At 35.6% G+C, this 17,479-nt stretch overlaps 1 protein-coding gene across 1 annotated transcript in view; it reads right to left on the reverse strand.

The window, feature by feature from the left end:
* Window positions 1-13,185: 13,185 nt before the first annotated feature.
* ASZ1 (ankyrin repeat, SAM and basic leucine zipper domain containing 1) overlaps window positions 13,186-17,479 on the reverse strand; it is a 111,687-nt gene continuing 107,393 nt past the window's right edge. Inside the window, exons 12-13 of the mRNA XM_090286769.1 lie at window positions 16,898-17,011; window positions 13,186-13,720 (exon numbers count right to left, since the gene is read on the reverse strand). Of these exons, the coding sequence (XP_090142895.1) occupies window positions 13,568-13,720; window positions 16,898-17,011 (267 nt within the window). The 3' untranslated portion in view covers window positions 13,186-13,567. The remainder of the gene's footprint in view (window positions 13,721-16,897; window positions 17,012-17,479) is intronic.

Below are 17,479 nucleotides of genomic sequence, written 5' to 3' on the forward strand. Positions count from 1 at the left end.
GTGGCAGCAGCAGGCTGGAAGAAAGTGCAGTCACATGTTTTAAAGTTAGGAGGAACATCTGGGGAGCGTTCCCAGCTCCTCACTGAACCTAGAAGCTCATGGTCCCAGCACCTGGGAAAATCGAGCCTCATTGCTTCTCACTGTGCAGAGTAGTGGGGGTTGGGGTGGAGGCAGAAACTGCAGGTCTCTCAGCAGAGTCTGTTTGTTTAAAGGGCCCCATGGTCCTAGAACATCTGCAGATCCACCCACTCTGGGAATGACGGCCAGGGCAGCAGCTAGAGGGGCGCCAGTCCAGTGTGAAAGCGGGAGAGGTCCCTGGAAAACGGGCAAGTGCTGGACAGGTGGCATTGTTCCCTCTCAGACCCCTCCCCCACATACAGCACTACAACGTGGTGAAAGAGGTCGCCCTGTACTGACAAATCCCTAAGGCTCCGCCCCTTAGGTCACAGGAGCAACAGCTCTACCTGGGACGTGGAGGCAAACAAATACAGGAGCCTGTCAGAATGAGGAGACAGAAAAATATGGCCCAAAGGGGGGAATGGATCAAGGTTCCAGTGGGAGAACTAAGAGACAAGGAGATAGCCAACCTAACAGATGACGAGATAGACAGTCTAACAGATGCAGAATTCAAAACACTGGTGATAAAGATGCTCACAGGCTTGACAGATACGCTTGAGTATGGCAAACACATAAGAGAAGAAGTGAAGGCTATGCTAAGTGAAACGAAGGCAAGGCCACACAAATGCAATAGTGAAGGGAAGGAAACCGGGGTTCAAATCAATGATTTGGAACATAAGGAAGAAAAAAACAGTCAACCACTGCAGAATGAGGAAACAAGAATTGAAAAAAATGAGGAAAACTTCCCAAATTTTGTGAAGGAGATGGACATACAGGTCTGGAAAGCACAGAGGATCCTGGGCGAGTTGGACCCAGAGGGAACCACACCAGGATGCATCAGGATTGAGATGCCAAAGGTGAAAGATAAAGACAGAGTCCTGGGGGCATCAAGAGAGAGGAGGAGAGTTGCTTACAGGAGGAGTGTCTAGGATTATCAGCTTATTTCTCAGAGAACACTTTGCAGGCAGGAAGGGACTGGCAAGCGGTATTCAATGTAATGAAAGGCAATCTGCAACCAGGACTACTCTATCCAGTAAAGCTATCATTTAGAATGGAAGGGCAGATGAAGTGCTTCCCAGACAAGGTAAAGCTAAAGGAGTTCATCATCACCAAGCTATTATTATATTAAATATCAAAGGGGCTTACTTAAGAAAAAAAGATCAAATCTATGAACACTAAAATGACAACACCTCACAACCATCAACAATTGAATCTAAAAAATAAAAACAAAATCCAACTAAGCAAACCAGAATAGGAACCGAATCATAAGTATGGGGATCATTTGGCCGGTTATCAGCTGGGACGGGGAGAAATGGGGATATGGTGCAGGGATTAAGAAGCATAATCGGCTGGTACAAAATAGACAGGGGGAAGTTAAGAATAATATAGGAAAGGGTGAAGCCAAAGAACTTATATGCATGGCGCATGAACATGAACTAAGGGGGGTGGGACTGCTAGAGGGAAGGAAGGTACTGGATAGAGGGGAGCAAAGGGGAAAAAATTGGAACTACGGTAACAACATAATAAAGTATACTTTAAAAAAACAGAAAAAGAACTGTACAATTGCAAAAAAAAAAAAATAATAATAAAGTAGCAGGGAAGAAGCAGTTAGTTACCTACTGGGAGTTCCCATAAGTCTGTCAGCTGATTTCTCAAAAGAAACTTTGCAGGCTAGAAGGAATTGGCACGAAATATTCGAAGTCATGTAAAGTGGGGACCTACAACCAAGATTGGTCAGCAAAGCTATAATTTAGAATCAAAGGGCAGATAAAGAGCTTCCCAGACAAGTAAAAGCTAAAGGAATTCATAATCACCAAGCCATTATTATATGAAATGTTAAAGGGACTTATTTAAGAAAAAGATCAAATTTATGAACAATAAAATAAAAATAAATACATCTATCAACAATTTAATTTAAATAACAAACTAAGCAAACAAGAAGAGACAGAATCATGGATACAAAGAACATTTTGATGGTTGTCAGTTGAGAGAGGGGTTTGGGGGAATGGTTGAGGGGATTAAGAAGTACAAATAGGTAGTTACAGAATAGTCATGGGGATGTAAAGTACAGTGTAGGAAATTGAGTAGCCAAAGAACTTACATGCATGATCCATGGACATAAACAAAGGTGTGGGGATTGCCTGAGGGATTGGGGGTGCTTCCTGGGAGGGGGACAAAGGAGGGAAAATTGGGACAACTGTAAATTATAATTAATATTATTTAAACAAAGAAGAAAAAGATAAATAGGGAGATGATAGTAAAAACCTATTTATAGGGAGAAAAAAATGGCCTATAAACATGAACAAGTGTTTGATTTCACTGGCTGTCAGATAAGTACAAAATAAAATCAAAACAATTAACTCTATTGAATCTATTAGAAAAGAGAAAATGCACACCAGTTACTACTGAGTGTTGATTCTGGCTGTTGGGTAACCCACACTCATCCACTGCTGACAGGTCTATAAATTAATGGAGGCTCCTGGGAGAGCCGGACAGCAGTGATGTAGTCATGTTGTCACCTGGAAAAAGATGGCAGGATTATTCAAGGTTTGATTTACAAGGAGACTATTTTTGAAGGTGTGGGCAAAGGAGCTGTTACCCACCCCCACACAAACTGGAAGGGATAGGGAGAGAGCGTGAAGGTTCACAGAATGAGCAAATCTTAAAGAAATTGTCTTGAGGAGCTGTGTCCTTCAGTTGAGGAACACAGATACCAATCTTGCAAAGAGTAAAGCCAGGTGCATACCTGGACCTCTATCTTTCTCAGGTATTCTTCTGGGGTTCCCTGTTGGATGTACCTTATCAGGAGCTGAAGGTTCCACTGATGTCATTCATAGTTTCAGCTTCCCAGGGAGTGGTTAGGTGGAGAGAAGATTGGGGTGGGGGGTGTGGCAAGCAGAAATATCTTGCAACATAGTTAATTAAAATGAAAATATTTGTGACTTACAAGTATGTACAGTGCAAAATTATTGGAGAGTCAGAAATAACTCAAAATGTTATCAATGGGGGACCAGGTAGGAAAAATGTGGGGCGGACATATATATGGTGGAATATTATAGATTAGCTAAAAAGAACTAATTACATCTTCACTTTTTAACATGAAGGCATCTCAAAACAATGTTGAAGGAAAAAACAAACTGCAAATGAGGCAACATTTAAGTATAACTCTGTATTAGTTGGGAATGCCTTTGGCACCATAAACAGAAAACCCAACCACAGTGGTTTAAAGAAGAGAGGGTTTTATTTTTCTCACAGGACAGGTATACCATCCAGAGCTGGTGCAGCTGCTCCAGGATATTTACAAACAGGGTCCTTTCACTGTTCTTGGTATATGGCACCATCTTATGGCTTCCAGGTACTTGGTAGAAGCCCCCTTTCTGTGCTTAAAATTGAATTACTTCAGGTTATTTAGCAATTCTAAATTAATGCTGACTTTCCACCCATGCCATTAGTACTAGTTGTAGTATACATGAAGTGGGTAAATATTTTAAAAATCAGGTGATTTTAATGAATAAGAAGCTGAGAAAATGTATACCTCCCAGATGGATAAACTCTGATGCTCATGTGTTGTGTAAAATGTTTCAGGGAGATGAGGTTCTCTTTGTGGCAGGAGGAGGTGAAAGTGTATTAGGGCAGGTATGAAGCAGTCTGACCAAGACTGAGTCACACACACTTCCTCACACCACCCTGAGTCTTCATCTACAGAACAGTAGGGATTCAAACTCTATAGCTTTCTCCACTATCATGTGCTAGTTTAATTAAGTTTGACTTTACATATAGACAAGGGGTTTCTATTTCTAACCTATAGCTGCATTTGAGTACTATTTGTTAAATAGGGAGAGAGAAAACAGAGGTAGTCTTATCAGATATTTATTGTCTGATTGACCTAGTACCTCTTTTTACTGTGTGGATTGTGACTATATCTGTTTCAGTTTAGAGAATTGAAGCATTTTTAATTGTCATCACATGATAGAAAATATTTCCCTGAAAATAGAGGGGATGGCAATTAGAAACATCTGACTTTTTTTTCTCATGTAGAATATCATTTTTGATGCAAAGCACTGTAATAAATGCTTTATGGTGAATAACAACAATAGAAATTATACTGGTTACTATTTATTCAGTGTATGCCACATACAAGGCATCATAGAAAACCCCTTATATATGCCTTAGTTCACTTAATCCTTGTAGGTTTAATTACATTGATTAAAACAAGTTTTGTTGAACTAGTTTAATGACACTTAGTAAATGCCCAATTAAAGTTAATTATTTGTAGTATGCTTATAATTGTTATTCTCATATTACAGATGAGAAGGCTGAGATTTAGAGTGCTTAGGTGTAAGCTAGTAAGTGACAAAGCTAAAATTGGAACTCAGATCTGTCTGGTCACAAGTCTGCATTAATTATAAAACTATTACCATTTCTTTGTCATTGCATTTAACACTTTAACCATAACCTGAGCTCAGAATGATTTTCATCTTAGAATACTAAGTTTCAGAGAGAAAAATTATTAATAATATTCCATGACTCTTGCAAGACACTGCTAGTCAGTGACAATTTCCCTGAGAAGCAAATATGAAGGTGAAGATTAGCATACAGGGCAGTGATTAGGGAATGTTCTGGAGAGCAACACCTGTGTAAGGGAAGGGAAGGAAGCAGGATTGGGCATAGGGAGAAGATGGGCTGTGATAACAATCTCAATGAAGGCCTCAGCCAGCCCCATCAGGAGCTCTAAAGCAGGATGGTCCTTCAGAGTTATCTTGAATTGGGATCTTTTAAGGTCCTACATTAATTAAGCATTCTTGGGAATAGGACCTACTTTTGGGAAGCAGCTTTCTTTAGCAGACAAAATGAACCAAGAGAGCTGTCTGCTAGCTGCACTTCCAGCACAGTGGGAGTAAGTTCTTTATTTCTGAAGGGAGATATGGAAGTCACATTACAGTATCCACGTCAGTATACATAACCTACTAAGAAGAAAACCCACAACTTTTCTTTCACTATGCTATTCCTATTTCATCTAGAAACTGACTTTGCATAATAACTCATCTTTCATTTCCACATTATAAATTGAATCTTGGTAAGCCTCAGCTAACCATGAGTGCTATTGTAATAATGCTACTAGCATCACAATTGATTGTGATATTACCACAAACATAATGGCTAACTGTAATATTACCACTATCTGGATAGCTACTAAAGGTTACACTGGGACCAGGAGATATTGTACATATGCAACTCCCAAAACTGGTTTAACAATAATTGAATCCATGATGAGTAGTTTACTTTAAGTCTGGTCTAAATCACTTCTAGCAGATTTCACACATGAGGAACTGTGTTTATTTTCCCTTTTGTAGCTGTTCTTTTTGTAGGAGAGCATTGGTTGAGGTTGAGCCCTACTCCCACAAGGAAAGATAAGTGACTATCTCCACACTCAGCTGTGGAAATTTTTAGAAAATGCTCAACCACACCCTATCCTATGAAAGTCTTACCAAGTGGTTCTTAAAAAAAAAGTTTACAATGTTAAAACATCAGGAATCCCATTTTCTCTCTTCATAGTAGCCAAAATGTTTAGGTTTTCTGATATCATCTAAAATATATAATGTATGGGTCTAGTCTCTTAAATACAAGGTTGGGCAAAAGTAGATTTACAGTTGTGAGCATGCAGTTTATTCTTGTATTATTACTTAGTAATTATTGTATTATTTGTATTCTAAATGTAAACTTGCTTTTGCTCATCTCTGTATACTAAACACTTAGTAATTGTTTAAGAGTTGAAATGTCATTACTAGTGTCCCAAAATATTATAAAATATTGGCAATAACTGAATATTAAGAGCAATTCTCCTATCAGATCTCTGAAAGTGAGATCAAAAGCAAAACCGCTTACTGAGGGATTCAATTTGTCTAGTATGCAGTGATGCTCTTACATAAAACTCCTAAGGTTTCGTTCTAATTTCAGAATTGCAAATTGGACCCATTTCTGAAGATGGCATTATTCTGATTCATTTAGTCTTAAACATAATCTATTTTGAAGATGAGGAAACAGAGACCCACAGAATGTACAAGCTATTGACCATAAGGCTAGAACCTAGCTACCTTCTACTTTATCTCACTGTCAGCAGAGAAGTGAAGGGCAGGTTAGGGGTTGAGAGGGAAGAGGCGGCATTAACAGTAGACATGCACTTCAAAAGGAAAAAAATAAAGGTGATAATAGTGTTAGAAAGATTCTGGCAAGGAAGAAAGTTCATGGAAACAATTATGAAAGAGTAGTTGAGAAGAAAAAGGTTAATAATACTGCCTTTTTGAGATAAGTCCAGAGACGGTTGTCACTCCTAAAAATGTCCTTATTTTATTTATCCATTCTCCAAAAATGTTATGTAGTATTAAAAAATTTGTTTTTGTTAAAAATAAGCTTACAGGTAAAGAAATATAAGAGCATTGCTCAAATGTAGTGTTTCTAATAACTAACAAATGTGTCACATAAATCCAGTATAACATTTTTATTGGCACTTGAAATAAATGTATTACTCACTAGTGGATGTGCCAAAAGGAAAATCCCCACCCTACTTCCACCCCAACTGAGCTACAAATGATTATTTATTAAGTAGTGACAGAGTGGCTTGGAGTGCAAAACAGAAGTCACCGTGGTTATCTGTTCTCAAATATTAACTTTTGCAGCATTAAGATAAAAAAGTTTGGCACTATAAAATCATCCCATAAAAAAAAAAAACTCAATTTTGATCTGATGCTTAAAATTGTAGCTGGCTTTATTTTTGAATGATAGCCTTTTAGACTTTTAAATATCCCATTTTCCATATTTAATAATTAATTAAAATTAGGTGTCAGCTGAAACACCTTCCACAGGCAAATTTTTAAAATTAAGAGTGTAGCCTTGCTTTATCCATCATTTATTTAGTCCTAATATATCCTTGTCAAACCTAGGTGATCTTTGCCTTTCGTTTCCAATAGGCTTTAGATAATCTTAGAATTTCAGCATCCTATGATATTAAGCTAGAGCTAAGTAAAGCTTACATGAAAAGTATTTACCTAAAGTTTCTGACTTTGAAAAAAAAACATCTTGCACATTGTTCTGGGCCAAGCACTATACTAAGTACAGAGCAGATACCTGAGACATATTGGTTAAGGAATTTCAGTGACAGGATGAAAATGTGAGGAGCTCCATGGATGTGCTCCCTAGAAAAACAAGCAAAACTAGAGAAAGCTATAAAAATACAACCTCTTTGTGAAGTCTCTGGAAAGAGTCCTACAGGCTCAGGAAAAAATGAAGTTTTTCAAGGAAACCTACTAAGCCATGACCCATTCCCTCCCTTACCACAAGCCCTCTACCCCCAATCCCAAATCAGCTCAGCATGGGAGAGAAACTCCATTCTAGGTATAATGTGGCCAAGAACAAGGGGCTCCTTTGCTTCTCAGCTTCCAAACAAGGATTATCATATCTCACCTGAAAGGGAAATTGAGAATATTTTATATCCCCTCCGACTTGAAGCTTACATGGCTAAATTCTGCTGATTGTGTCTGAGAGGTAGGAGGCTCCTTTCACCAAGTCCAACAGGATGAGGACTACCCAGGGATGGCAGGCCAGAATACTGGGACCCTGACCTCCCTCATCCCAGCTCTTCATAGGGTACAGCAGTGTAAAGCAAACCCAGAGGATCAGAGGCTACTGCCCCACCTAGCACCCAGGTTCAGAGATTTTGCCCATAGGGAGAAGCTGTTCATAAGAAAGGAGAGCATAAAAGTTTTCCCCAAAGGAACTGAGTTTATTGAAAAAGAAAGGGAAGAAAATTAAGCCTAAGGGCACCCTTGGAGACAAATCTCTCAATCAGAAGAAACAAGCTAAACTGTAGGTCAGCTGCTTTACCAGAGAAAATCATGGAATGAGACAGCTAAAAAGGGTCAGAATAAACCTTAAAAGGTAGTCTTTTAAAAATTAAATTCTACCAGACTGCTGAGCAATTCATGCCAAAACAATGTCAAAAACAATAAAGCACTCAATCAGTAATTGGTGGGAACAGAGGATGGGGTGTAATACCCAATGAGGCCAACAGCTTTCCAGAGAGATCAGGAAAAGACATAGTTAAAAATAACCCTGTTAAAATCACTCTCATCCCAGGGTGACTGTGTGCCCAAGAGTGCACCCTCTGGGGGGCTACATCAGAGGCTTCACACTTTAGGGGAAACAGACTTTACTGAAGTAGACCTGTCAAGTCACTCAAGAAATAACTGAGCATACAACAATAACAAACATTCCTTGTGGGTGGGGAGGAGGATAGAGAAATTGCTTTCCAGAACTGCTATATTATCTAAAATAACCAGTTTTTAGCAAAAAATTATGAGACATGAAAAGAAACAGGAAAGTGTAATCCATGCACAAGAAAAGGAGCAGATAACAAACTAACTGTGAGAGGTACAAGGTGTCATATTTTATGAAGATTTTAAATATGCCATTATAAATATGTTCAAAGACCTAAAGTAAACCATGCTTAAAGAAGGAAGGTATGAAGAAAATGTCTCATCATAACTATGGACTAGTGTGATTCAGTTGGTTGTACATCATCCCGTGCTGGTTTAGCTCAGTGGATTGAGCGTCGGCCTGCGAGCTAAGTGTCGCTGGTTCGATCTTCCAGTCAGGGTACATCAGAGAAGGAAAACTCTGACTCCAAAAAACCTCCGCTGCCTTGCGGCATACCTCTTCAGGGGAAAGGCTAAGGGAGTAAACCCCGACAGAAAATCCGGAGCCGGAGTCCCTAAGGCGGTTTGACGTTGTAGTCAACACCGGCAACTCCTGCGGCGCACCTGAACCCAAGCTGTATCGACTCCGTCTTTCCCTTGGACCCTTCAGCTGCGAAGAGAGGGGGGGTCTGCTGCATGGGCAACAGCAGACCCTCCATATTACCCTGCCCAGGCTCTGTAGCTTCAGCGTCATCGCAAGATGTCGATTCAACACGGGAGGAGACAGATACCATGTCACTCCCGAGTCGGACTGCACAGCCATTCTTGGCGGTGCAGATAGACTCTGAAGAAGCTACACCATCGTCTCTCGAGACGGACGGCTGCCGACGACGACGACATCATCCCGTAAATTGAAAATGTCTCATCGAAGAGAATACCTATAGATAGTAATCATAAAAAAAGAACCAACTAGAAATTCTGGAGGTGAAAAGTACAATAACTAAAATAAAAAATCCATTGAAGTGGCTCAACAGTAGATTTGAACTGGCAGAAGAATCACTGAACCTGAAGATAAAATACATTCAAAGAAATAATGGCTGAAAACTTTCCACATCTGATGAAAAACCTTAATCTACACATCCAAGCAGCTCAATGAAATCCAAGTAGGATACAGAGACCCATACCCAGACAGAAGATAATAAGAATGCTGAAAGAGAAAGACAAAGAAGGGACCCTGAAACCAGCAAAACGACTTGCCACGTACAAGGAAACGCCAATGAGGTCAACAGCTGAATTTTCATTAAAACAAACAAACAAACATGGAGACTAGAAAGCAGTAGGATGACATATTCAAAGTACTGAAAGAAAAAAAAAGACTGTTAAGTTACAGTTTTATATTTATATTCAGAAATGAAGGCAAAAAGAAATATTCAGGTAAACAAATACACAGAGAATTGCTAGGAAACCCATCTTACAAGAAATATTAAAATTCTTTAGACAGAAAGAAAGTAAACCTAGTTAGAAATCTAAATCCACACAAAAACCAAAAGCAGTGGTAAAGGTAATCATGTAAATATGAAAGACAATATAAATGTATCTTTCTTCTCCTTTATTCTTAGTGATTATATATTAAGTGTGTATACATATATATGTATATATTTATATATGTATATATATTGTTGGACTTACGCCTGATAGAAATGTAGTATATCTGAAAATAACAGCACAAAGGAGTAGGTGAGAGTAGAGTTGTAGTGGAGTATCGATGTAACACCAGATGGTAATTTGAACCCACAGGAACAAATAAGGAGAACTAGAAACTGTTAATGTAACACACATAATCTTCACAATGCCATACAAATTATGTAATTTGCATTGCAACAGTAGTGCAAAAAGATGGAAGACAGAATAGAGCTATATAGGAATAACGTTTCTATATCTCACTGGAATTAAGTTAGTATAAATCTAAAGTAGATTATTGTAAATTGAGATGTATATGCTAAGCCCTAGCACAACCACTAAGAAAATAACACAAAGAATATGGTGAAAAAAATCATTAGAGATTTTTCTGTATTAGCCATATAGAAAATAAAAGTAAAGTGACAGATATTTCTGTCCAATATACCAATAATAACAATGAATGTGAGTGGATTAAACAATTCAATCAAAAGGCAGGGACTGTCAGACAGGATAAAAATTTAAAAATAACTCATTTTTAACTATGTGACATTAGATTAGGGTTGGCAAACTATAGCTTGGTGTGCTGAATCTTTTTTTTTGTAAAAAAACTTTCTTGTACCATAGCTATATCTATTAACTTATGTATTGTCTACAGGTGCTTTTGTGGTACAATGGCAGTATTAGAAGTAGTGACACAGACTATGTGACCTGCAAAGCCTACAATATTTACTATCTAAAACACAGAAAGTTTGCTGACTTACCTGAAGAAAATCCACTGTGGAAGTTCTTCAACTGATTCTGTTTCCCAGGGCAATAAGAAGCAAAGTCATAATTTAAGAGTGAGATGAGGAAATGGTCTTAGGATTTTGAGGACAGAGAAGCATACATAGTTATCAACTAAAAAGGTTAGTGAGTGTACCAGGAAAACATAATAGATGCCAGAGAGCACTAAACATACTGTCTAATAGTGGTAAGCAGAGCTGGATTGCTTTTGACATGCAAATACATTAGGAACCCTTGAGAAAGTGAATAGAAACCTAGTCACTGTAACAGACTATAAGACCTGTCCCCTTATGGTCAGTAGCATTTAAATACTTGCTATCCTACAGTTTCTGGAATTCCCATACATGGTTGGTTCCTGCCTAAACAGCAATTAGAAAGCTCCTCATGTGTGAGAACCTATCAAAGTCTGATGCCTACCTCTCTTACTTTATAGTGGTTGTAAGTATTTTTCTCTAGTTCTCTCTTCATTGGGTGTTCATAGATTCAGTCCACTCTTCTGGCTATACATTCTAATTACTACTTTGGGTTGTCTTTTAGCCTTGTGATTATAATTCCTGTTAGCAATTATTCTCTCGACTAAACTCAGAAACTTTCCGGGTATCTCCTCTAATGAGAATACTATCAGGTCATAAAAAAAAATTTGCAACATTTTCTACATAGGAAATAAAATTAGTGGCAAGTAAGCATGCTTCTCTTTCAAAGATATTTGCATCCAAACAGGTATTTTAATGGATTGAGTTCCCAAGTTGATTCCAAAGCTCAAATAACATTTCTGATTCCCACTAACTAAAAATTAAATACCAATTAATAAAACAAGTTTTACTACTTTCAGGTGCATAGAATTAAAACTTAGTTCATAATAGTTTTCTGTGGTTTTAGGGAGTTTTCTATGGAACTTGTTTGGACACAAGAAGAAAAATAATTTGTATTGAGTGATCCTGTAAAAGAATGAATATTTTAGGAGTGATACTCTCCCTCAAAGTAAACCATTTTAATCAAGCCAAATAATCAGAATGGAAAGAGGCTTATATGCTAACCAATATAAAATCATTCAGATAATCTTATTTACTTTATTAATACTTTACCCATGAAGAAGAGAATTAATCACAATAAATGCTGCCTTACTTATCCTCAGCCTGTAACTTGAAAATTATCCTTTGTGTCAAGGGAATAAAAATATACTCAGAATATGCTGATGCAATGGACGTTACAGTATTTCTTTCTCCTGAATAGCTAATCATATTTGAAGTACATTAGGGCAGGTCACTATTTTAAGGAATTCTGTGATAAATCCTTTCAGAAAGCAAATACCCTGTTAATTTTCACTTCAACAGTCAGTCTATCCTAGATTTGAGAGATGCATAGAGTTTGGTTTGACTAGAGGAAAAAAAGCGACTCATCCAGCCAATAGAAGAAATATTATCTTTAAGATGACCTGAAGTGAAAGACTGTTGTTAAGTAGACAATCAGGTAGTATGTCTGTCATTTTCTTACATTTTTTTAAGGAAACTAAACATTTATTAAATGCCTTCTATTTATTTAAGTTCTGTGCTAAAAGTGAAATGTGCATTGAAAGAAGTAACTATTCTACTCATATTCCAGTTTAGTACTAAGTCTAGAGCCCATTTAAATGAGAGATATCAGAAAAAATTGTCTTGCTATGGCACTCAGGTTAAAATGTCAAATATCAATTCTTTACAATGATATGTGGTTGATTATACTCTCAGAAATAGAATGATGATTCAAGTCTTGCTACTTTGGTATAACCAAAAGCAGAAATTGTTACTAATCATAGTTCCTTATATGGTTTACTGTTTCCGCAATTTCTTCCCTTTGCTTAATGTTTACCTTTCAGTAATTGTAGATCAACTGCATCTTTTCTAAGCATGGTACTAAGTTAAGCAAGATTTAACTATTGTACTCCCTGCTAAATTGGGACTGCCCTTTGATTAACATCACTATTAAAATCTGAATATTTTGATTTTGAGAAAAAAAGAGAAATTGTGTATTACCTATTTAGATTACTAAGAAATTATATGCCAAATGTCAGTCATTTTCATAACATCCTCAAGAATGTCACACACCGCATGTCTTATGTTCCCATTAAGTACATTATATACATTTTCTTCTTTTTTTTACTTTACATTTAAAATGTTTTCTCTAGACTTTTAATCTAAATTTCAAAAATTTTACATTTTACCATCATCCTTTAAATCCTATGGAATACTTTCAAAGTTAATAATTTCCTAATAATGTTATGTAACTACAACATTAAGTAAGAAATTCTTTTTTACATAATAATGAAAGGGAAAAGAACTAAAAGAAAACTATTGATTAATGAACACCACAGATTTTGAAAGATCCACTGTGACAAATGAATACACTTTTTTAAATGTCAGAGTATCAGATAAAATTTTTATTTTTAATGTTATTTAGAGTCAAACTTAAGAATCACTTACAACTTCCTGCTTCATCAAAATTAACATAAAATAACACAATGCAATATACAGATCATGTATCACAGAAAGGTACACCTTGAACCTACATGACCCTGTGACCCAATGTCACTTCAATAAATTTAATTAAAAATTTAACATAAAATAAAACAAATTACATTTTAACTCAAACTGACAAACCACTTTCTAAAGAAAAACTTCCTGTTCTATGCTATCATAATTTTTTCCCGGGGAGTATTGGCAAAGAATGTAGTTATACTGGACCACAAACAGTTAAAAGTAACATTTTAAGGTATTTTGAATAACATATACATACATTACTCAAAATAAATATTAGAATTATTTTCTCTGGAAAGTTAGCTTGCAAATGAAAAGAAGAAATCCAAATCCGCATACTGTAATAGCCGTCCTCTTCAAAATTCTACTATTCCATGTAGATACTTCTTCTATTAATGGTATATGAGTTGGATCATTTTCTCTTTCATTTTGCAACTAATATTTTATATGAGAAAAAAGAGTTAACGTACAGTACACTAAAAATATAAATATATTTCATTTAAAAATAAATATAATATATCCATGTTAATGTATGATTTAAACGTAGCCAATACTACATTGATTCTTATGGAAGACTCAAAGTGACCAATATGTCTTTAAAGAGTCTTTCTTTCACCAGGATCCCATTATAGTAAATCATAACTTTCATATTAAAAATAATTGCTCTTAGTTATTATTTTTTAATACCATATTTTTCTATCATGAGATAATGTTAAAAGTTTCTATTGCTACCCAAGAAATGACAATTTAATTTTTTTCCTTCTGTATTACATATTAATTGATTTCTTAACAAAAGTTAACCATTCTTATACCTGCAATATGTAAAATTTTACAAAATCTGTAAGATTTGATGGTAATATTAGAAATTTAATCCTTTATTTAAATCTAATTGCAGGAACAAATGTCAATAAGATCTTAAGGGGTTCTTCTAGTACTTTTCTGCAATGAAAGTATATGACTCAGTTAGTTTCTCAACTTCTACACCCAAACCTTTCTTGCTAAAGAAGGTCTCCCAACTCATGTGAGTGTGTGCACTCAGACAGTGTGAGAGAGAAGGAGCGGAAGAGGGAGAGAGAGAGACAGAAGACAGTTGTTGAGCAAGGGCAGAAGAGGGAGAATTAACAGAAACCAAAAGATCCTTGAAAGATAAAAACAATCAGGCACATTTATAGAGTGATATTTACTAGAAGCATCCTGTGCTGGAGCAATGACAAATACTTTCATCATTAGCAAGAACAACAACTTCTAAAATCTACAGTGTAAATATTTAATTTAAAAAGCCTGCAAAATTAATTTTAAATTTATAGTAGAAACAGACTTCAGTGCCAATCTCATTAATACTATATTCTTGGTCTAACTTCCAAATGGCTTCATTCAGCAACAGATTCCTTTTTGACATTCATGCTCCATTTACTGAATCCTGAAACAGTCATTCCTTTTATTAACCAATTACTTAGAATGACCCTTTCTGACAGGAGCCTGTCAGTGTGTTGGTTTGAAAGAGAGTGATGTGGTGCTAAAGTCCAGCCTTGACCTCTCCCACCTGCTTTGTTACCTCCTCCATATACTTATGAGAACTCATACAGTTCTTTAAAAAAATTCCCTTCAGTTATTATTGGTAAACTTGGAAATATCATAAGGTAAATAGGCACCATAGCATATTTCCAAATTTGGAAGCCCTCATATATAGTTTTTAAAGTCAAATCTCACTATGGTGATTACTACTTGTTTAAGACTAATCCAGAAAAACCAATGCACTAGCTTGCTCCAAAATTAATACTTTCTTGCCCAAAGAACTGTATCTGCTATTATTATAAACCAATAAATGTGTTTCCAAGGCTAGTCCCCATATAGAAGTGTACAGATTTGAGGTAAAGAAGGTCATAGAAAAAGCCTTCCAGTTAGCTAGAGAAAGCTGGAATTTCTGTTTATAGTACACATTAGTAAAATAAATATTATGGTACCTGATTTGATTATTTATGTTTTAGAGTCAAACTCACCCCTTAGAGCAGTGTTTCTTAATTTCATTCCTTTAAGAAAAATCTGGTCTCTCAATTTCATCTCAATCCTCCAGCCCCACCCCAAACATGTTTTTAGTTCATCTTGAAGAAACCAAATAATTATCAATCTGAGGCAAAGATGTCTTAGGGAATTCTCCACATTAAACATTAAAGCTTGATGCTTTGCAGAAAGTATTTTTATAGAAATCCTTCCCAATTTTCCTTGGATTCCCATAAAAAATACCATACTAAGTAAAATCAATACCATTTTCCTTAAATCCTTCTACATGGTACAGGGAGCGAAGATGAACAGTGGTGTAATTTTCATGTTTTCAGCAAGTCAGGCTCTCCCTAGCCTGTGTAGCACAATTTGCCTGACATACAGAAGGCATTCTTATGTTTACTGAATGAACAAATGTGAGAGATAATATAATTTCTAAGATGCCTCTTTCTCTGGAATGGAACTTTCATCTACAATAATTTTGAAATATATTGCTCATTTGCCCCATTTGAAATATGTTTCCCTATTTTTTTGTAGAATTTGCTTCACAATTCACTCACTTTTTAAAAAGACTCCTTTTACTTGGAACATATTTTAGTAGCTAGAATGACAAATTACCTGGGCCGTGTATAAAATTTATTTTGAGGGAAATTTTTTTGAAAAAAATAAAATATTAAATAATTTATGGGTTGGTGCTGTAAAAATTTAATGCATATATGTTAAAAACTTCATATATATTAAACTTATTTATAAATAGATTTGGAGACCTCAGAAGTGAGTTCTTAAGTCAGGTGAAAGTGTTCTCCTTTATTACCTATTTTCAAGAGTTCCCTATTTCAGGAACTTAGCTTTTGTTACAGCCTATTTTCTTAAAGGTGAAAAAAAATCACCTATCTTTGAATCCAGATTTATACGTGCATGTGCATATGGAAACAAGAATTAAAATAGCTCATACTTTTAAAAAAATTATAAAAGATATTATAGAAAGTCTAAAAAATAGATTATTTTATCCACAATACTTCCTCATTAACACAGCTAATAAACTTGCATTTTGGTAATTTTTGTTTTGCACATTTACATATAAGTAAAACCTACAAATATAAGTTCATATTTTTAACAGGTTGATATTCTATTTTCATTATTTTCTCAACTGGCTGCATATCATTATAGTAGAAAAGTATACCATAATTTATTTAATCATTCTGCTAGTACAGGATATTCATGGTACATACAATTTTGGAATCATTTAACTACTACTGAAAGATACAAATATTTTTATGGTTCTTGGCACATCTTGTCAAACTGTTTCTGAAAGGGGTTGTGACATCTGTCTCACATGATAATTATCAATGTGGTGAACTCTAATCAGAAATGGGTAGAGAAACATTTATCCCTGCTAATTTAAAAGATGAAAATGATATATCATTGTTCTTTTCACATGCCTTTCTTTGATGACTGACAAAGTTTGTTTCCTATGTATATTTCTTCCTTTGGAAACTGTCCTCTTTCCAATAGCTTAGTGGGAGCTTAAGTTGCTTTTGTCAGAGTTACTTCATTGTCCGATATACTATGCTGCAAATTATTTCCCCCTTTTTTATGTTAAATACATACCTTCTGAATTAAATCTTTTAGTTTACAGACATCTTTACTCAAATCTTCAACATTGCTAACCAGTTCTTCGCAAACTGAAGTAAAATTCCGAGGAGAAGCCCATTCAAGTACTATCTGTTAATATTTTCAAAAGTTGCATTTTCAAGAATGGGAAACAACTTTCGAACTTTAAGTCCACAAAAATTATACATTATATTATTTAACTAAAAAGCATTTTTTGTTCAGGATAAATCCTGACACCAAAAAGAAATCAGCAATTTTATATAAATAGTCAAATCAGCTTTCTGAATGTAATTACTAAATATACATAGCATATATAACTTTATGGAGACTAATATTAGTAATAATAATATTTATAGTGAAAAATAAATTCATGCAAGTTTTAAGAATGATATGATTCTTGTGTTAATTACATAAAATCACAGGAAAACAAGTACATTAAAATTTTCTCACTATCAACAAAGAGCTAGAGGATCAGAAACCGCTGGGACAGCTATAAGAGACTGAACATAAGAATAATAGGATTGCCAGAGGGCAAAGAAGAAGAACTAGAAATTGAAAAATTAAGTGAAAATATAATAA

Source organism: Furipterus horrens, unplaced genomic scaffold (genome assembly GCF_987537825.1).
Source record: "Furipterus horrens unplaced genomic scaffold, mFurHor1.1.pri manual_scaffold_9, whole genome shotgun sequence".
In the NCBI taxonomy this organism is placed as follows: domain Eukaryota; kingdom Metazoa; phylum Chordata; class Mammalia; order Chiroptera; family Furipteridae; genus Furipterus; species Furipterus horrens.